Source organism: Lissotriton helveticus, chromosome 11 (genome assembly GCF_964261635.1).
Source record: "Lissotriton helveticus chromosome 11, aLisHel1.1, whole genome shotgun sequence".
In the NCBI taxonomy this organism is placed as follows: Eukaryota; Metazoa; Chordata; class Amphibia; order Caudata; family Salamandridae; genus Lissotriton; species Lissotriton helveticus.
The window spans coordinates 268773078-268795764 of record NC_136072.1 but is presented as its reverse complement, the minus strand read 5'-3'; the positions used below and the strand labels follow the sequence as shown (position 1 = coordinate 268795764).

The following is a 22687-nucleotide window of genomic DNA, read 5'->3' as shown; positions in this document are numbered from 1 at the left end:
CTGTTTCTGTCAGACCGTTTTGAAAATTATTGGATGAGTTATCTGTTTCAGGGTCAGGAGTAGTGATGAGAGGAGATCGTTTTATACCACCTTTTGGTTTGAGACTACACATTTTCAAATTGGCTCATGAAGGTCATCTTGGCCAAAGTATGACCATCAGGAGGGTTAAACAAGAGTTTTGGTGGCCAAACATGGATGATCAGATTAAGAGTTGGGTGGAGAATCGTGGTTCGTGTAAGGAAAGTGAGAAGAGATTAAAAATTGGTCTTCAAAGCAGTATGGGGCACATTACTGATCCATGGAAACCTTGGTTTCATGTATGTTTGGATTTTATTGGTCCTCTTTCGAGTTTGCATTTGGATATGCGATTTGCTGCTGTTGTCATTGATGTGCACTCGAGGTGGCTTTGTGTTGAATTTTTGAGAGACATTACAACCAGGTCCACTATAGAGGTCTTGGAACGGTTTTTTTTCATTGAGGGTCTTCCTCATATGATTTTAACTGATAATGGTACACAATTGACCTCAAATGAGATGAAATGTTTTTTTGAGAAATGTGGTGTGAAACATTCTTGCACTTCCTTATATAATCCTATGGGCAATGGTATGGTAGAAAGGTCCAATAGACTCGTTAAGGGAACCATTCAATTGGCGTTGGCTAACAATCTAAATGTTAAACATCTTGTGGATGAAATGATCTGGTCTTATCGCACTACCGTCCACAGTGTCTCTCACAAATCTCCTTTTCAGCTCATGCGTGGGCGTTCTCCTGGTTCTAGATTGGTTCCATCTTGGTTAAAAGATTGGGTATTTTCTGATGGTGAAAGTTTTCATTTGCATGGCAAATTTGTGGTGGGTGATTGGGTCAAAGTGAAGTCTGGGAGGACCAAAGCTGGGCTACACAAATTTAAGGGGCATTTTGTGTCATTGAAGTGAGTACATTTTTTGTTGTTTTGGAAGGTAGTGAGAGGTGGAATTTGAGGAGTGTGGCTCTATATCAGAAGGGTGGTATTTGTGCTAAACAAATTCCTTTGGAAGAGGAGTGTTCTGGTGCAATGTTTATGCCTGATTCTTCTTTTAGGGATGAGTGTTCTCAACAGGTTGCTCAACAGTCCTTAGGGAATTTGCAAGGTGAGGGTGGGAGGGAAGATGAGGGTGTTAGTGTGGAACGTAGGGTTTGCAGACCTCCCATGTATCTTAGAGATTATGTTACTTTCTAATTTTGTTTTGTTTTATTTATTAAGGAGGAGGATGTGTGTTATGATGTTGTTCTTGCCTGACATCACATTCTCTGCCTTTTTTTTGTTTTATTTACTAAGAAGGAGGATGTGTTATGATGTTGTTCTTACCTGTCATCACATTCTCTGCATGTGCTCTGGGTTCTGTGTTCCTTTATTCCGAATGTAGGGCTGACGGCACTCTATAGTTGACAGTTGCACTGGACTGTCGAGGTGGTCGGATGCCAGGTTGCTTTCTCCGATTAAACTTACCTTTCTTGTTCCAACTACACGTCTCGCTCGCTCCTTGAATTGGCTACGAAGCATCACAACAAATAGCCCCCAGATATCGGGACTGGAAGTGACGCACTGCTCACGCGTCCCCTTCCTGCCTCCTGTCCCCCACTTGTGAGACAAGAGACAGGAAGTGCAGACTGAGGACCCGGAACCTCCCCCACCTGCCCCCTGTGGCCATAGAATCGTGAGAGCAGGGGAGGGTACAGTCCACGGGGGCCCTGGGCAATAGTAGAATTAATTTGAATTAACTACAGGAAATACCTGCAAGGCAAATGTATGTTTCCAAAGTAGACATTAGATTCATCGGCACAATCTTCATTCTCTGCTTAACTTTCACCTGGAGGTTTGGCTGCTAAAACCAGCAGAATTCTTCAGGTAAAAGTCCAGGGCAAAATGAGGAAATATTATCGAAATTGGGGGCGGAATTACAGTTGCCCCTGGTAATTCCTCCTTTCTTAGTGGACCCGCAGGGTCCAATTTGTTATGCATTACTGGTAATTTCAAGGACAGGGAACATCCAGCCCCTTTACCAGCCACTCATAATGGAGGCCTAGTTTTCTTTAATTTATGTTGGTTATGGGATCTTACGAGGAAGCTGCTGTGATGTTTCACCTTTCTGACCCAAATAAGATAATTAATTCTGCTGCTGCATCTGCAACTATATTTATAGCTTGGTGAAACTGCAGACACTGCACAGTCTTCCGCTGGTTTGAAAAAATATATAATTACTTTGTCTTGGCAATAAAATAACAGACACACTTACTCCATGAACTGAGCAAATAAAAGCAATGAAACCTGGCAAATCTAAACCTAGTAAGTATTTTTTGACGTTTCAGGCAGGGTCTTCGGCCTGCTGTAAAAAGATCAAATAAAAACGGCATTATTCTGTCCAACAAAATGAGGCTTGCATTTTCCATAGGGTTGCCTCAAAGCCCGTGTAAAGACACCCGCTGTGATCTTTGTACAACGAAGCCCGCAGTGATGATTGACTTTGGATTCGCAGTGTCTGCTACCTGTGCTTTCTCTTCATCATTCGCCGCCATCTCTGGGCGCTGCTGCTGAGGGGAGCCCGCCATTTCTGTGTAGGTTACGCCGACCCGGAGAACACGGTCTGACAGAAAAGAGGCTCTCGCAACCAGACACTGAGGAATAGATGATTGATTCTTTCAAGCAGCAAAACCAATTTTACGAGGCTTGAAAAAATAAATTGAGAATAAAATGGGTTTGCCAGAGCACCTTCAATATCCCTTACCATCGATTTTTCCTAATTGATTCGTCACGCTGATTGGGTAGACTAACAAGTTCACGAACACAAGACACCTTTTCTTGAGTAATACGAAAAAAATAATAATTCACCTGGTACAAATGTGCAATCTCATTGGAAGCAGAGTTATTTATGTGTAAGCTGTGTCTTTCTTTGGAAGTTGCACCGTTGCCCCATGATTTTCCAATTGTTCAACCAAACCTAACTATGACTTAAGATATTCTACATGAAATGAGGAATTACCTTGTTTGACATTTGACTATTTAGGGGCCAAATCCCAGGTACAATATCAGTGGTAGGATGGCAGTATGCTTACTGTATGACATGTATGAAATGTGAAATCCAATAAAAAGGTTTTTAAAAAAAATCAGTAGTAGGATGGCCGCAAAATTTTAAAATGTCTACGGATGCGACTGATATGGATCTGGTATAAAAGCTGGAAGCTGCTTGTGGGGGAAAAATGTTGCCAGCATGGTGGAACTGTCATCTCATACATGAGTTATGGAAACAGAAACTGTAAAGGAGTGTCTGTTTCCAAGACCTACAAAAGCGAATTTCCCAGACACGCTGGTAGTTGTAGTGTAGGGGACATTTAAAACGTTTTTCTGACAAACAGCCTTCTATCCCCACACATCGTGTATATAGCAACACTGTTATTCTTGTTGTCAGGTTCTGCCTTCCAGAATCATCTGGATTGTGCTGATGCTCAAAAGGGATCCACCTCTCGACTGCCCCATGTCCGCAATATAAATACACGCAGACTAGTGAGATAGTCAAGCGAGGGAAGGAAAGGGTAGGAACAGCATGGAGTGAGACCTATGGATCACACAGGAAAAATATCATAAATACCCAGTTTGGTGCAACAATATAACGAAACAGGTGAACGCTCGGTGAGGTATATCTAGTGAATCTATATAACACTTTACCTGTAAAGGAAATGAAAGAGGGGTTTCTACCAGAAGAGATAAGAGGGTGATTGCCGACTTCCAACACGAAACACTATACAGAGGAGAAAACATCCATCAGTATTACACATACACCACAAGATCTCTCTGTCATAGGGGTAGCATATATTTACACCACCTACCTGGGTCCTGGGTGTACTAGTCCCAAAAGCAATATAGGAACTTCCTGACACCCTCTTATCTCTCTCTCCCCTAGGAAATGGTATATAAGAACAGGCGATGCATGAATAAAACCAAAGAAGAGGTGCACATTACTTTCGGCACTTTGAGAACATACAGCACTAAACTGCAGGAGTTCAATAATCACATCTTGATTTGAGCATTGGTGAGCTTGTATGAGCAAGGCAAGGTTCACAGATCCTCAGGTATAGATAATTCGACTGAATGTTAATACATAATCCAAGAAAGAACCACCAAAAGAAAAGGATCCACGCCCTGCATGAGAACCCAGAAGCCTCTGGTCTCGCCAACAGGGAATGGCAAACAAAGGAGCGGAGCGCTGTTAATAACACAAGCGCCTCTTTGCAAGGAACCGCCGACTATGTGGTTCCACCAACAAAGAAGCAAGGAACTCGCCCCCAACGGACCAGCCAATCCAGAAAGTAACAAAGTAAAATGTTGCCCGCTATGCTTCTCTACATGAACCAGCCGAAAACGCTGTTTCCCCAACAGAGAAGCATGGGCTAAAAAAACGCTGAGAAAGCCTGTTCTCGCGTGCATATGCAACGTAAATATCAAACAAAGAACAAGAAAAAGGTGCAACGGGCACCCTTACTGCCTCCGATATCAGGATATAAACGCTGCTTCAGTCGAAGGAAATCTATAAATAATCAGCAGCGTTTGGAGCGTCTGCCGTCCCTATATCCGGGTTGGATCGGCGTCTCAGTCACGTAGAGAGTGCTCACACTATGGGCGCCGAGAATTGTAGTTTCTGTTGGGACTTTCTGGTCCTTACTACATTATTGGGCAGTCAGTGCTTTACCGGCCTACGGATCCTGACAGTACATCCCCCTCGAGCCAAACACTGACTGACACCAGGCTTGTCTGGATACTTTCTGTGGAACGCTGCAACCAGACGTGCAGCATGCACCACCCCTGCTGGTTCCCACAAGTTCTCCTCAGGACCATATCCCTTCCAAGAAACCAGAAACCACAGCTTACGTCGAATCACCCTAGAGTCCAATATTCCCTTAACCTCATATTCGGGGCCCTGTTGCTCCCAAATGGGCATGGGTTGTTTCTTAACTAGGCAATGAGAAGGTTTTAGCAGAGAAACATGGAAAACAGGGTGGATATGAAGGTTAGCAGGTAGTTGTAGTTTTACTGCCACAGGATTGACATGTTTGATAACTCTGTAAGGGCCAATGTATTTTGGGCTGAAGGCGCTGTACTTCTTAAACCTGATGTTTTTTGTCGACAACCAAACCCGCTCCCCCTTTGTGTATGTGGGACCTGGCCTCCTATGTTTGTCTGCCTGGGATTTATATTGTACCCTGGCATGGAGCAAATTGTTCCGTTTCTCAAGCAAGGTTGTGCGGAGCTGCCGCAATCGTTGATGGACCTCCGGGAGCTTAGTATTCTGTCGGGAAGTACCAATGGGATGAAACGTGGGTGAAAACCATAAGTGCTGAAGAAAGGTGTATCTAGTGTAGACGCATTTTTGGCACTGTTATACGCTATCTCCGCCACCCATAACCATTTCACCCAAGCTTCTGTTTGACTGCTGACATAACACCTGAGAAACTGTTTTAGGGTTTGGTTCAGCCTCTCGGTCTGGCAGTCAGTCTGGGGGTGAAAACTTGTAGACAATGAGGATCAGTTCGGAGCACCAGGTTTTCCAAAAGAGGGCGGTGATTTAGCTCCTCTGTCGGAAACAATCACTTTGGGAAGGCCGTGTAGCCTGACAATGTTTGTCAATAACAAGTGTGCCACGAGACCTGCAGAGGGAACCTGTTTGCAGGTGATGAAATTACCCATTTTCATTAGGTAGTCAATGACTACTACAATCGCTGTACATCCCTGGTCTTTGGGCAGTCCCACAATGAAGTCCATGGAGAACCTTTCCCACGGGGCTTCCGGTGTGGGCAAAGGTTGGATAAGGCCTTGGGTTTTGTTATGGTCTGACCTCATTTGAGCACACGTGGGACAGCTTTTTACCCACAACAATATGTCGGGACGAATCATGGGCCACCAGAACTGGCTTAACCCCTTCTCCACAGTTTTCTTTCCCACCTACGTGAACTACACAGGGAAGCTCATGACACCATCGGAATACGGTCTTTCTGAATTCCTTGGTAGGGACCGACATTTGCTGTTTTTTAAGAGTTGATAAGCCCTGTCGCCACTGCCATTCTGGGTGGTGCTTCACCCATCTCTTCCACGAAAAGGACCGCATCCCTTGTCTTACCTTCTGCAGGAATTCATCCGTTTGTATGACACAGAGGACTTGACTGGGTTTCAGAATCGCTCTTTCAGCCTCCATCGATTGATGCACTGGGTTTTCTTGTTGAGACAGAGCGTCTGCTTTCTTGTTATCTTTACTGGGTCTGAATGTTACCACGAAGTGAAATTCAGTGAAGAACAGCATCCAACGAAGCTGAAACGGAGTGAGATGTCTTGCCGCTCGCATGAATTTTAAGTTGCAATGGTCCGAATAGACTGTCACCTGGTGAGTTGCTCCTAACAGCCAGTGTCTCCATTCCAGTTAGGCGTCTCTTATGGCAAGCAACTCTTTCTTGGCGATGGTGTAGTTCTGATCGGTGGGAATGAGCTTCCTAGACATGTAAGAAATGGGATATAAATAGCCTGTCACTTCGAGTCTTTGGGACAGTACGGCCCTTACCGCTATATCGGAAGCGTCTGCTTCCACGATGAGGGGCAGTTCAGGTTTGGCATGCGTGAGGACCGGGGCTGTGGTAAAGGCTTTCTTGAGGCGTTCAAAAGCTGTCTGTGTTTCTTCTGACCAAAGGAAAGGAGTCTTCTTCTTTGTCAGTTTAGACAGTGGAGACACCATGTCTGAAAACTGTTGGATGAACCGCCTTTAAAAGTTGGCAAATCCCAAAAACCTCTGGATATCCTTTACATTCTGAGGGCGAGGCCATTCAGTAATGGCCTTAATTTTCCTCTCTGCCATCTCTTGTCCTGGTGGATTGAGCATGGCACCCAGAAACTCTACGGTGGTAAGGTGGAATTTGCATATGCTTATTTTGCAAAACAGCATGGGCCCGATGTAGGTAATCCCAGATAACCGATTCTTAAATACCGAATCATACCGATTCAGTATTTAATGGAGGCCCATAGGAATGAATGTCAAGTACCGAATCGGTAAATACTGATTCAGTAAATGGGGGAAACATTGAAGGGTGGCAGGGTGTCACTTTGACACCCTGTTGCACCCCTCAAATGTGTATGGGTGCACATGTTGCAGACATACATGCCCTAAGGGCATGTATGTCTGCAACATGGCACTGTTGGAAAGCATATAAAATGCTTTTTCTAAGGTTTTCATTATTTACCACCAACTTCTAGTTGGTGGTAAATAACGAATCCTAAGATAGGAAAAGCACTCATTTGAGTGCTCCCTACATTTCAGATTCGGTAATTTACCAATTCAGTATTTTTAATAATCGGTAATTTACCGAATTCTTAAATACCGATTTGGTAAATTACCGAATCTGAAATGAAGCCATCTACATATGAAAAGCTTAATTCCAGTCGGTAACGCCGAAATTCGGTAATTTCGGCCGTTACCGACCGGAATCACGCTTCCTACATCTGGCCCCATATGTTTTCGTAATGCCTGAAGTACTTGACCTACATGGACTATGTGTTCCTCTTCATTGGAAGAGAAGATCAGGATGTCGTAGATGTATACTACAACGAAGTGGTCCAAGAAATCCCTCAAAATGTCGTTGAGAAAGAACTGGAGAGCCGCTGGGGCGTTGCACAGCCCAAACGGCATAACAAGATACTCAAACAATCCGAACCGTGTTTTGAAGGCCGTCTTCCATTTGTCGCCTTCCCGCATCTGGACCAGATGGTATGCCCCTCTGAGGTCAAGCTTGGTGTAAATGTTGGCTGACGTGACTTGTTCCAGAAGAACCGGAATCAAGGGTAAAGTGTATTGATTCTTAATGGTGATGAGGTTCAGCTCTCCGAAGTCAATACAACACCTTAATTCTCCATTGGCTTTTGGTATAAAGAAAAGGGGTGAAGCAGCAGGAGAGAGTGAAGGACAAATGAAACCCAATGCGAGTTCTTTATCCAAATACTGTTATAGGTGTTGGGTTTCAGGTGCTGTGAGAGCATAATTCCTGCTGCAAGGAACCACTGCTCCAGGAACCAGGTCTAAACGGCAATCATAAACCCGGTGTGGAAGGAGTTCCTCCGCCTTGTATTGCTGAATACCTCTGCATATTCCACATAACATTCTGGTTGGACCACATCTTTTTCGGCCGCGGTTGCGATGTGATGTCGGAGGGCAAAGCTTGGGAAGGACTCGTGAGCGGAGGCCCAAAATGACTCTGTAAATGGGAGCTTGAATGATGTTAAACGCTAGTCTTTCATGGAGGTATCTGTCGTATGTCAGTTCGTATTCGGGGGTGACCTTGGCGATGGGCCCGGATTCCAGCTCCTTGCCACCCACCCCATACACCTTTTCGGGGGTGGCTTTGTGGATGAACTGTACCCCTAGCCTCTGTGCTTCTTCTCTGTCTATGAAGCATCCAGTTGCTCCGGAATCCACCATCGCCTGTATTTGCTTTTTCTCCAGATTTATTTCAGTGGTCAGCGGTATAAAGAAATGCCCAGATTCTGTAAAGATGTAGTGGTTCACTGAAGAGATCATACATCTGCTTGATGGTTACCCTTCCTGTACCCTCAAGCTCTGGAGTTTTCCCGCCCCATTCCCCGCTACTAAGGTGACCACTTGCCCAGGTTTAGGATGTCCGTATTTGGGTTGACGGGGCAATCACGGAGGTAATGGCCTTTTTCCCACAATACAGGCACAGGCCTTGTTTATGTCGGTGGTCTCTTTCACTGAGTGTCAACGATGCTCTAACAGCCCCAATGTCCGTGGGTTCAGGTTAGGGGTTTCTATTGTCTGAGGGACGAGCACTTTCTCCCTGTGGGTGAAACCGGTCCTTTTGTTTGAGGTCCCCTCTTCGTTCTTTTAGCCGATGGTCCAACCGCAGGGTTAATTCAATAAGAGCTGCGCATGTTTGAGGTTTAGCGTCTATTTGGGGGATAACGTCCTTCAACTCATTCTGAGTTCATGATAGTAAATGGCGGCCTGTTTGGATTGAGGCCAGTCTGTCTCTGCCACGAGCTTGCTGAAATTATTCAGGTAACTGATATGGTCTGACTTTCCCTGCCTAAGTTCTAATAAGTCCTTTTCTTCTGAAAATGTTTCTGCCAGACGATCGAATGTCATCTTGAAGACTTCCCTGAATGCATCCCAGTCATAGAGCAACGAGTCATCACGCCTACCAATGGGGACAGACCACTGTGCTGCCTCGCCTGCCAAATATTAAATCACAAATGCCACCCTTACCTGGTTAGTTGTAAATAACTTAGGTTTACATGTAAAATGCAGTAGCGCTTGAGTAATGAATACCTGAACCTTATTAACGTCCCCATAAAATCTTTCAGGAGGGGCTAATGGTATTTGTGAAGGCATTTCTACCACAACTGAAGAAGGTGCGGGGTGGAGAGACCCCCGATATCGACAGGGTTTCTCTGCATCGTTTCAACCCTGGCCTGTAAAACAGCGGTTTCACGACGAGAGGCAGTGAGCTCCGTTTGTACTAAAGCCAGAGCGGCCATGACATCCTCCAAGGTGAAAATGAGAAGGTCCCCCTACTGGGAGGGGAACTAACCAGTGCACAGCAAAAGGACCGTAGTCTTATTCCATAGACATCATAATCACAGCAGTCTGTGTGAAAGGTTTCAAGATTTTTAATCCATTCGTGAAGAATATTCAAGCATATTCAAGTTCAGCCAGAAGCGTGTCGTTACACGCCATATAATCCAACCATTGTGATTAAATAAACAAGTCCCGATGCATTTCGGGCAAAAGCCCTTTCTCAAGGGAATGCTCTACAAAGAAATACAAATATAAACGGAATCAATAAACTGTACAAGTTACAAACGATCGAATGCAAACATGCAAAAACCAAATTGAAGTAACTGAAGTGGCTCGTGACAATAGTTACAATACTGTGTGAAATATCCCAAGGATTGCCGAGTCTGACGGCCATATCAGAAGTTGTGCAAAGGACGTTGAGGCGTGGTAAACAGACCACCCGAGGTTGCGTGTAAAACAAACAAAGTGAAGAGAGTATCCGCAACGGTACCAAACCAAAGGGTGAGACGGCAAGAAGACAAACATGCCAAGGTGTGCAGGCGAATTGCCGAAGAATTACTCACATGCTGGGATTCTACGGGGTGCCTAGCGGCATAACAGCCAGGTTGTGTTGGTAAGAACGGGGAGTGCTCCTCGCGGTTAACTACCGACAGTGAACACAAACGAAGGACATAGTGCAGGGTGTTAGTGGACAAGGAAAACGGACTACAGAGTGTAACAAAAACATCGCCATTTTGGAAAGGTGTGATGTGAGAGGTGAATGACAGTGCACTGAAGTGATAAATGGTGTGTGCAGATAACCAAGATGTATAAATTTTACAGATAACAAAGAAATTCAATTCGATCGTTAAGCCCATTGGGCGCCATCGTTGAGAGGAAACGGATCCAGAAGTTTTCACGCTTAAGTAAAGTGTTCTTGTTGTTGAAAGTTATTGGTACTTGTTCCAGAATCAGAAATTTGAGTTGAGCAACAGAATGTCTCAATTCGGTAAAATGCACAGCCACAGTGGATTTTAGGTTATTGGTGCGAATGACAGTGTTCTATCCAGTGGCACGCTACAATTCTTTACAACCTACAAATTTCATCACGCTGTGCGAACTCCCACTTATCTTTGAATCCTCCAAGGTGGCCATCTTTGTCACAGCACAACCAAGAGGATAAACAATTAGTGGCCCAATTATTCTGTCAGGTTCCGCCTTCCAGAATCCTCAGGATTGTGCTGATGCTCAAAAGGGATACACCTCTCGACTGCGCCAAGTCTGGAATATAAATACATGCGGACTAATGGGATAGTCAAGCGAGGGAAGGAAAGGGAAGGAACAGCATGGAGGGACACGGGAAAAACATTGTAAATACCCAGTTTGGTGCAACAATATCACGAAACAGGTGAACGCTCTGTGAGGTATATCTAGTGAATCTATATAACACTCTACCTGTAAAGGAAATGAAAGAGGGGTTTCTACCATAAGATAGAAGAGGGTGATTGCCAACTACCAACATGAAACACTATACGGAGGAGAAACCATCCATCAGTATTACACAAACACCACAAGATCTCTCTGTCATAGGAGTAACATATACTTACACAACCTACCCAGGTCCTGTGTGGAATAGTACAAAAAGCAATATAGGAACTTCCTGACGCCCTCTTATCTCTCTCTCTCCTAGGAAATGGTATATAAGAACATGCCATGCATGAATAAAACCAAAGACGAGATGCACATTACTTTCGGCACTTTGAGAACATAAGGCACTAAACTGGAGGAGTTCAATAATCTCATGGTCATCTTGATTTGAGCATTAGTGAGCTTGTATGAGTACGTCGAGGTTCACAGGTCCTCAGGTATAGATAATTCGACTGACTGCTAATACATAATTCAAGAAAGAACCACCAAAAGAAAAGGATCCACTCCCTGCATGAGAACCCAGAAGCCTCTGGTTTTGCCAACAGCGAATGGCAAACAAAGGAGTGGAGGGCTGTTAATAATACAAGCGCCTCTCTGCAAGGAACCACCGACTGTGTGGTTCCGCCAACAAAGACGCAAGGAGCACGCCCCCAATGGACCAGTCAATCCAGAAAGTAACAAAGTCAAATGTTGCCCACTAGGCTTCTCTGCATGAATCAGCTGAAAACGCTGTTTCCCCAACAGAGAAGCATGGGCCAAAAAACCACTGAGAAAGCCTGTTCTCGAGAGCACATGCAACGTAAATATCAAACAAAGAACAAGAACGAGGTGCGAGGGGCACACTTAACGCCTCCGATATCAGGATATAAACGCTGCTTAAGTCGAAGGACATCCAAGAATAATCAGCAGCATTTGGAGCGTCTGCCGTCCCTATATCCGGGTTGGATCGGCGTCCGAGTCACGTGGAGCGTGCTCACGCTATGGACGCTGGGAATTGTAGTTTCTGTCTGGACTTCCTGGTCCTTACTACGTTACAGGGTAGTCAGTGCTTTACTGGCCTGCGGATCCTGACACTTGTGCACCAATAAATATGAAGACATCTTAAAACTTTACCTCATATCTTCAAATTTCCATGGGACTTTGCATAACTATGATTTAATGTCTGCTCCAGTCCTCCCCCCGACCTAAAGATCTTAGATTCTCATTTTCCCTGAAAGGACAAGAACTCTATCAGTTCTCTATGGCCAGATGCTTCTTCCAATTGGCCTTCCATTTTCTTCTTTAAACCTTCTTCTTTACCCAAACTCTCTCAATGAGCTTATGTTCTTCTTAATCTTACTGTCCTGTGTAATATAACCTGGCTCTTTCCATTTTTACAACTGACCTTAGGTATGAAACAAGGCTCCGGTATGAGGTATGCAAGATTAATCTTTGTGTGTCGAACGATTCCATTGGTATTAACAATGGTCGTGGGAGGGGATTGAGCACATACCATAAGTCATGGTAGAATTTCTTCTTCAAAAACACAAAAGTCCAGATCTATTAAAACTTTGCTCTGGTTTTGTGTTACTTTTGCAACACAAATCTGGTGTACTGCGTCGATGTGGTATTAACTTTCCAACAGAAATTGTGATCTCTGTTGGGAAGTTGTCTAGAGTAATGCAGAGTATTGCTTTGCACTACTTTTCAATATTTTGCATCAACAGAGCGTGCCATGGATGGCACATGGACGTTCCCATCCAACCACCCATGGGTTTTAGCCCAAATCCCTATCTCCCAGCGTTTGTAGACAGGGATTTACCCAAACATTTCACAGGCATAACAGTAGAGCAACCTTTAACACTACACTTTTTTTTTACTTTGCATGTGTGTTGCAATTTACTTCACACAAGTGTGAAAAGTATTAAAGCATGGCTTTTGTACTGGAAGGATCTCCTTCCAGTAAAAAACACAAAATCTATGTTTGATACAATGAACACCCCTTTGCACTACGGTTCAAGGAGTGTGGCTTAGCAGTCCAAAGAGAGCCAGCAAAAGGAGAGAGGAAAAAACAGTGCAATTTCTTAGTAGATATGACACTGTTCTGCTCTTTCCTTTTCATAGAATGCAGCACAACAACTTTGATTGCTGCACTGCACTGCCTGAAAAGTTAGTAACTCTGCCAAAAAGTATTTGTCCTGCCCTGTGCTTCAGTGCATGGCTAGCAATAAAACCTTTGCACTTCAAATCACAGCACTTATACTGCACTCAAACCATGCCCTGCAATTATGCTGCATCCTTCCCTTCTTTTCCTTGAATGCTTATTTCCTCGCCTGCTACAACACCATCTGGCACATTGTCTTTGCAACGTGTAGCTTTCAATCATCTGTTTCATGTATGTTTCAAAGTAACAAACATCAAAGCTCTTTGCACATAGTAATTGCTTTTGAACACATGCTAGCTGTCAGCTGTAGGAAAGGTAACAGACCATTTGTTAATGTCAGCATTGCAGTGATACAAGGTATCAAAAGTCTTGGTAGTTAATTGCAACCAGATAAAGGTGCCTAGTGAAACTGACCCCTATAGTGGCTTGAATTGCATTGGATAGTATTGTCAGTGGTGGCTGGCATATACAGGGAGGGGTGATGGCGCTGGTGCAAAAAGATAAAAAAAAATAAAAAAACGTACCTAAAGATGAACACAACATCTTTTGCATCCGACATCTTCTTTCTCCGAATGCAGCCCGGCCAACAGGAATCTCCCTTCCCCAATCCTGGTGCGGCTCTTACCAGCATGAGAGCAGCGCTCAGATTGGTGGGAGCAGCCTGACTAAGCACTCCACAGCGCTGTGGAGGCTTTGGCTTGCTCTAAGCCAGGTGTCTTCAGCTGGGTTAGAGCTGTTTAAAGTGTGCATGTGTGGCAGGCCGCCGCAAGCTGGCCGGCCAAAAAGACATGCGCACTTTGAACAGAGCACAGCCAGCCCACCCTCATCCCTGCTGCTGTTAGTCAGCAGAGGGCCCGCCCGGTGCACTGTTCGGGACGGGGCATGAAAACTAAAATGGTAATATATTACCATTTTATTTTTCATCTCTGGGCCTTTGGGGGGGTTTTAAGTGGGGGGAAGCTCCTCTGCTCCAACAGAGGTCTCCTCCGAGTATTGTAATTGCACATTTAGCGCTTACAACCTCTAATTCGTCAACAACACACTTCAAATCAGGTAGCATTTAACAGACAAAAACAAGTTTATTGCTAGAAAGGAAGGTTTGAGGAAGTATTTCATGTTTTTGGACAACGGTAGGCAGCTGGAGCGGCCCTTTCCTCTGGGGCAGATATGTCAGCGTGTGTACATGGTGTGTCTGTGTTCACCGAGAGCTTGGAGTATGGGTGAGTGTTGCCTTTCTTTGACCAGCCCTAAGAGGTCTAGAAACTAGATGCCTCTTCATATCACTTGATAGGTTCCACCTGTTTGCTACTAACTCTGCGAGTTAGCTAGTCACCCAAAGTTACAGCTCACAGCATTGGGGAATGCTGTGCTTTGCACCTACAGAAGCTTGATAAGCTATGTTTTAGCACAACACCCAACAACAAAAGTTCTCCATTCTATCAAACACAACAACCCACACTCCATCTCTTGGCTACTCATTGTTCAAGAATATAGCTGTCAGAAATGACAACGGTGTACTATTAAAAAATTACAAGTCACAATAATAATAAATCAGAATTCATTCGGAAAGCAGTTCTGTACACTTAATGCAGCTACTGAACAGGAGCCCCCACAATTGCACAATTGGCCGGTTATGGTAGCAGGATAACTATAAGGTGTCCCTCAAAAACACTGTGAAAAATTAACACCACAATTAAATACATTTAGAAAAATAAAATTATTGAAATTCAGACGTGGATAAATTCAATGCTGTACCTCAAGGGGTTTAAAGTGCATCACAAGTAGAAATGGACTGTCTTGATTCAGTTAGCAGAGATATGAAATAAGCCTGCTATGCAAACTTTGCTCATTTTGGTGACGTTCACATGTTGAGTCATGCCATGGACTATAAGAACAAGAAGATTTTGTTAATGATTGTTTTATTTAAGTACTGACAGTCATCTGAAATTCATTGAGGCTGTTTTGGTATCCACAGGTGAGTTTGATAGAAGTAGTACTTTATCCTCATTTCCAGACGCTATCTGGTATGCCACCTTTGTCCATAATCTGTTACATATGTTGTTCTGGGACAGGTTCCTGTCTACAACTGCTCACTAGCTCCCTTTGACCTGTCTAGGGTACTTAAAACCGATTAAATTCTGATAGTCTCTACTTATCTTATGTACTCCCAATTTAGGCGGCGACTCCCCAATATTAAAAAAAAGGGAAAAGGTTTTATTTCAACTGCCTCCTACTTAATACTTCTACTGCTTCAATGCTAGTTAACTGGGAAATTCCCTTATCGGTTCACAGATGTCGGCATGCAGCTTCACCTTTTCGCTGAATGCCCGACATTATCAAGCACTATTACTTGCTTTAACTGTGTCAGCCCTGCCAAGTGCCAGGAATTGGGGGTTAGATGAACACATTTTAGTGTGGTGTTCCGCATCACCACGCTAAAATGCTAAGTCTCACATTTATTGCGCCTCTTGAAGTTGTCAAACCAGAGCGCAGCTATAAGTAGCACTGACAAAAGCAGTGCAGACCGCGGGCTGCTCGCAGAGCCATAGAGTGTGTAAGTGACAACTTTGACTACTGCACAGATTGTGCAGTGAATTGCACTGTCTGCTGCCTCCCCTGTTATGAATGTGTTAAAAAAAGTTTTAAATCGTGATAATCCCTGCCAGGTGGGTCCATTTGCGCCAGCCAGGCCTGGGGGCTGCCTACGGTGCGCTTGATGGCGATATGGAGACTGCTGCAGGCACCAGCCAACAAGCAGAAGCTTGAGTTATGTCTCTTAAAGTTTGGCAGTGTTTGGTGCCTGCAGCCACTCAGCATGATGAATGCTGGGCGGGTGGCCTGTACCGTGGCGCTGCAGCCACTCACTCAGTCACACACAATCTCAGGTCCGTAATGATCCATTCTTTATCCATAATCCAGACCTTGAAAATAGAATTAATTTAGAGTGGGTCATTCACTGCATGAGTCGCCATTTTGCGTGATCATTCTGAGACCTTGCAGTCATGAGGAGAAATTATCAGGCTATGTTCATTTACCATCTGAACAGTGGCACTTGGCCAGGCTGCACTCACCCAAGGACCTAGTAAACTGGCTGTCAGTAGAAGGAACATAGTGAAATTCTGTACTGTGCGCCTCCTGTAGACAAAGTGCCCTACAGTCTTCTAGACCACACTTTTGTTTTTTTAATATATTTTTTGCAGTTTTACATAGCGCAAACTCAGCGCGAAGAATACCTTTGGGAGAATTTTACATTACACAAGGTCTTATTTGTTTATTAGGAATGAGGAGATGACATGATTTGCCCAAATTCACAAGATGTTGAGCTGACACCAGGACGCGAACCTGGCTCCGTAGTTCCAAAGTCATACGTTTGTTCCGTAACGTCACACTCTCTCCCTTTTCTTTGTAATAGAGTCTGAGGCTGCCAAAGCTTACACTGAGTGGCAGTCACCAGGAGAGTAGAGCTGCTTTGGAGTACGGGAAGAACGTGGCGCCGTAAGAAAATGCCTATAGGCTTCATTCTGAAATGTATCGTAACATAGCTCAGTAGCTTCTAAGCATACGTGCCAACCCGCCTAACTCAGGCAGGAGACTACCGATTTCAAGGCTAGTCTCCCACCTCCCGATTCCTGTATGCAAACACCTGATTGCTCGGCTGGCTTTTGCACACAGGGACTGGTCTTGTGTGAATAGGCGTATTCACTGCCAGTCAGAGGCGCAACTAGAGCCAAATTTCAGGGGGGCTGATAAAAATGTCGGGAGTGTCATTCTTCCACCCATAGGCAGAGTGGAGATGCAGGGGCTCTAAGAATGGGTGAAAAAACAACAAAGCCTTGTTAACAAGTAAATGGTCTTTTAAAGACCTGTGAAGTACTCAGCTGCGACTGCAATAAGATGGACGCCAGACCAGCCAACCTACAGCAGCTCAAAAACTGTCTGTGTGCCAGGAAGCTGTCTCAGCCCAGGCTGACACACACGATGGGGGAGGGAGCGCTGAAGCCTCTGTTGCGCACCTGCTGCCAGCAACCTGCTCCTGCAGGCCAGTGCACAACATTTTTGTCACGCTCTCTGCTTGCCATAGCACTTTCTTCGTGCTCCTGACGGGTAAGGAAAAATAATGTATATTTACATTCAGTCCCATACATGATAATACATCCTTGAGGCCTTAATAGAAGTCAGTGGGAGAAATACATTCTCCTGATTATTTTTTTTTAATTTCCCACTTTCCTCTTCTTAACCCCTTTGGGGCTGATGACGAGCTCAGCTCGTCATGAGAGTAACCTGCCGTGCGCTGTAACGCGGTAATTTAAAAATTGCCGCGTACAGCGGGAAAAGCCGCCGCAGCGATGCGGTTAAATGTTGGCATGTGTGTCTAAGAGCTGACAATAATCTGGTTGCAGGTTAAAATTCTGGCAGGGCCTACTCTGGCTTTCAACCCTCTGAGAAGACCGATGAATGCTGTTAGTAATGAAGTTACTATGAGCTGTTTTTGGAAAATACTTGTCCCAGTCAACAGTGATCATTTATCATCATATTGGATTCTAGGAATTGTAGTTTTCGATCTCTTCAATGACGCTATTACTATATTGTAGTAGGTTCAAGTACAATAAATTGATATTTAAAGGTCCTATATTATGCAAAAAATAAACCAAAAAGAACAATCTGCAGAATTCGAAATTCTTTCAGTTCCTGTATGTGTGCTTTCATGCTTCCATGTGTTGATTGAATTGTGATTGCACAGATAGCAGTGATGGGAACATGGGAAATCCATGCAATAGTTGGGGATAGGTCCGGAATGCTGCGTGACTGACACATTTGGTCTGTCCTTGCCTTCTACCCAAGGTCACGTAGCATTCTGGGCTGTTTTTTGGGCCCCTCCTAAACGATTATGCTGCACAAAGTGGGTATTTTCTACTGTTTATCTTATTTTTAGAGCATAATTGTTTTCTTCTATTCACAATAATGTGTCCCACATTTGGTATTAATGTCACGCATAAGGACACAGAAAATATCGGTGTCTCACTTAAGCACACTGAAACTTTGGCATTAACTGTTAAGGTGTGCTTAGATAATGTTCATCTTCGTTTGTGAGTGACTAGCACGGTCTCAACAGCGATTGCAGCAGATAGTGCGGTAAAACATGCTCTGCATCTCCCGGTTGCGCATCTTAGGTCCAACTTTAGGACGAAGCACAGAAATAGGACGCGGCTTGACAGCTTGTCACGTGACGTCGGCCGTTGCCGAGTGTCATTCCTTTAATTAGACTCGTCACTACCGGGTGTTTGGAGCGTGCCCTTGCTGAGCCGGTTCCGGAGTATCCCTTGCAGGGAATCGCTGCGGCTCCCCGGGCTCAGCTTCCAGATGTCGCCCGCGGTCGGGACCCTGCGGCTGCGTTGCCCGTGGGTGACGCTCTTCTCCCGCTCCATCTACAGCCAGACCGGCCGCTGGGAGCGCGAGTATGGGCCGCGCACCCGCGAGCAGGTGGAGAGCTGGTGGCGAGCGCGGGTGAGCGCCCCGGAGCCCGCGGGGGAGGCGGAGGGTCGGCCCAAGTTCTACGTGCTGGCCATGTTCCCCTACCCCTCCGGGCAGCTGCACCTGGGCCACGTGCGCGTCTACACCCTGAGCGACAGCCTCGCGCGCTTCCAGCGGCTGCGCGGCCGGCGCGTGCTGCACCCCATGGGCTGGGACGCCTTCGGGCTGCCGGCCGAGAACGCGGCCATCGAGCGGGGGCTGCGGCCGGAGGACTGGACCGCCAGCAACATCCGGGGCATGCGGCGGCAGCTGCAGGCGCTGGGGCTGCGCTTCAGCTGGGAGCGGGAGGTCACCACCTGCCAGCCGGACTACTACCGCTGGACGCAGCTGCTCTTCCTGCGCCTGCACCGCGCGGGCCTGGCCTACCGCCGCGAGGAGCTCGTCAACTGGGACCCGGTGGACCAGACTGTGCTGGCTGACGAGCAGGTGGACGAGCGAGGCTGCTCCTGGCGCTCGGGGGCGCTGGTAGAGCGCCGCTACCTGCGCCAGTGGTTCCTGCGCACCACCGCCTATGCCCAGGCCATGCTTGATGCCCTGCAGCACCTGCCAGCCGGCTGGGGCGGTGTCAAGGCCATGCAGGCCAACTGGATCGGGGAGTGCACGGGCTGCCACTTTCATTTCACCCTACCAGCCACGGGGGAGACCTTGTCTGCTTATGCCTCCTCACCCGAAGCCGTATATGGCGCTTCGCACGTTTCTATACTGCCCAGCCATCGGCTTTTGAACGGGGACAACCCCTTAAGGCATCAACTGCAAAGTAGCGTAATCCCAGGACAAGACAGCCTGACAGCAGTGACTGCCGTCTGCCCGCTCAGCAGCCGCCACATCCCCCTTGTTATATCTGCCAAGTCAGAGTTCGAGGGCTACCTGGACACCAAAGTGTGTACACCTTGTACAAGTGCTGAGGACGCTGTGGCGGCCAGCAGGCTGGGCATTACCCCTCCAAAGGTGATTGAGAAGCTGGAGGATGGAACAGAAAGGCTGATCAACTCTGGTCCTTTCAGCGGCATGACGAGGCCAGAGGCATTGGAGGCCATCACTCGACATGCTCGAAGCAGTGGGGCTGGCGGGCATCTGACAAGCCCCAAACTTCGGGATTGGTTGATATCACGACAGCGATACTGGGGCACCCCCATTCCGATAGTGCACTGTCCTTCATGTGGTGTTGTACCTGTCCCTGAGGAGGACCTACCTGTTACACTCCCCCACATGAATGCACTGACTGGGAAAGGCGGCTCTCCCTTGGCATCAGTGGCAGGTTGGCTCAACTGCAGCTGTCCGCAATGTAAAGGGCCAGCTGAGAGGGAAACGGACACTATGGACACCTTCGTTGACTCAGCTTGGTACTACTATAGGTACACAGACCCTCACAACACTCAAGGGCCCTTTGGCAAGGCCCTGGCAGATTACTGGATGCCTGTTGATCTGTACGTTGGGGGCAAGGAACATGCAGTCATGCACTTGTATTATGCACGATTTTTTAGTCACTTCTGTTGTGATCAAAACATGGTGAAACACCAGGAGCCTTTTCGCAAGCTTTTAGTGCAAGGTCTTATTAAAGGGCAAACATTTAAGCTGGCCTCTACAGGGCAATACTTGAAGAGAGATGAGATTGATTTCAGAGGTACAGACCCTGTTCACGCTCACACCGGTGAAAGTGTGCAGGTGACATGGGAAAAAATGAGCAAGTCAAAACACAATGGGGTTGACCCTGAGATACTTTTGAAAAAGTATGGGATTGACACAGTCAGGCTCTACATTCTCTTTGCTGCCCCTCCAGAGCAAGACATTTTGTATGATGTCAAGTCTGATGCCATCTTAGGTGTCCTGAGATGGCAAGCACGCCTCTGGTCTCTCGTAACCAAACTAATAGATGCCCGAAGCACCAGTACCAAACCAGATCCTCACCAGTTAAGTATAAACGAGACGCATGAAGCCAAAAAGATATGGGTGAACAAGAACCAGGCCGTTATGCAAGTAACAGAACACTTTACAGAAGACTACTTATTAAATGCGGCTATTTCAAGACTTATGGGCCTGAGCAATGTTCTCTCGCAAGCTTCTCCACGCCTCGTGCTTCACAGCCCAGAGTTTGAAGATGCTTTGGCAGCCCTCTGTGTCATGACTGCACCGTTAGTACCACACTTGTCCTCTGAATTATGGAAAGGCTTGGCACATATTGAAAATAAGCTTTGCCACCATTATGAGTGGTCCTCTGATGTGCTTTCCCAGTCTTGGCCTCATGTGGACCCAAAGTATCTTGAGCAGCCAGACATGGTAGAGGTCTCTGTTTTGATAAACAACAAGCCCTTTGGCAAAATTACTGTTCCCAACAATGTATCAAAAAATACTGAGAAAGTCACTGAAATGGTTCTTCAAAGTGATCTTGGGGCAAAATACCTGCAAGGTCACACCATCAAGAAGACCTTCCTCTCGCCGAGGACAGCGCTCATCAGCTTCCTTATAGAAAATTAAACCCTGTTCGTGCACGTGACTACTTTCTTACGTGTCTAACAGGTTTTAACTACAGCACATTTTGTTACTTGAATTATGATTATAAAGAAATATGTAAAATCTATTAATAGCAAAACAGACATGAATCCAACATTTTGCAAGGAAAGAGTCTTAATGTTGTTTTCGTAGCAAAACACAGAAGTGACTTAAACTTTCCCAAGAGGCAAACAAAAATGTTCTAGTTTGTGGCTATGAAAATGCTAGGCATATTTCTTACATGTGAATAATGTAGAAGGTTATGTATGTATGTATGTATGTATATATATAATACAATAAAGCGGTTATTTTCTTTATTTGGTGTAGTATTTGAGTTGCGCCCACTGCATCTATTGTCAAGCTAGTGTTTAATGTATATAGCATTGTTTTTGGAGTGAGGGAAGGGTGGAGTGTGGGAGGAGGGCGGGAGACAAGCGTGGGAGGAAAGAGGGCGGGGTGTTGAGGGGGGTTGTACATTGCACTCTGAAAGTAGATACCAGGTTACCTCACGGAGTGAAGGGTGCCTGCCAAGAATATGTGTTCATGTTCATCCTAACCTGTTAGTGCCTGAAGCCCTGCTGCCTGGCAAAACAGTCTAAGGATCGAGTAAAACTGATGCTTTCTATAGGGACTGAGAAAAGCAGCAGGCAATTACAATCTTCTCTGTACTATTTGTTTGGTGGCCACGTTTGGCATTAATGCAACCTATCTTATTGATTGTAACTGCTGCTTGTATGCTTGAAACTATTGTCTGAAGGATGAAATGGAAGGGAAAGTCCCAAATGAGGGAGGAGTTTGAGAACATGAGCAATTGCTTTAGATTTGAAAATTTAGCTAAACAGTTTTGTACCGAGTGCAATCTGTTAGAACTTTATGGCATGGTAAATGTGATGGTTATCACAAAATGCAAATCTGCTTATTTTATATGAACTCAAATTGGTTAAACGGTTTGGCAGGGAGAGTTTAAGAGAAATTATGGCAGGGAGGGGAAGAGAATCTGCTTATTTTATATGAACTCAAATTGGTTAAACGGTTTGGCAGGGAGAGTTTAAGAGGAATTATGGCAGGGAGGGGAAGAGAGATTAAGTGATGCCTCTGTCCATAGGCCTCCTAGCACCCACATTCCAGTTTTGGAGACCAGTGCTACTAAAATGTTTACCAAAGCCTGTCTCCGTATTAGCTCTTATTTTACTTGGTTCTTGTCTTCCGATGCACTAGGTGCATTACTCTAATGTGGATGCCAGTGCTCGATATATTGGTGTCGGAGTGGTCTTCACCTATGGCTATGACAGGCTGCACCCTTAATGTCAAGTTTAAACCTTCTACTTTGCCTCATATTTTTTCTGTGTCTTTCTTGTCAATGAGACCCAAGTCTGGCGTTTCAGTTCATTATATTGCCCTAGAAGTGAGGATTCCTTTTAGACATTGCTCTTTCGCCCGTTTTTCAGCATCCCTTTGAAATCTGAAGCTCGTATGCTTACCATACCATCTGCTAGATTCCTGATTGACA

At 45.6% G+C, this 22687-nt stretch overlaps 2 protein-coding genes across 2 annotated transcripts in view; both read left to right on the top strand.

Moving 5' to 3' along the window:
* The window catches only part of DNER (delta/notch like EGF repeat containing), a 1147135-nt gene that overhangs the window by 215661 nt on the left and 908787 nt on the right, over nucleotides 1-22687 (top strand). The gene's annotated exons all lie outside the window — the stretch shown is intronic.
* Nucleotides 18432-21494, top strand: LARS2 (leucyl-tRNA synthetase 2, mitochondrial). Its single transcript, XM_078668146.1, has one exon. It carries the CDS (start codon nucleotides 18517-18519, stop codon nucleotides 21160-21162), a length of 2646 nt encoding a protein of 881 aa, XP_078524272.1. The 5' UTR covers nucleotides 18432-18516; the 3' UTR covers nucleotides 21163-21494.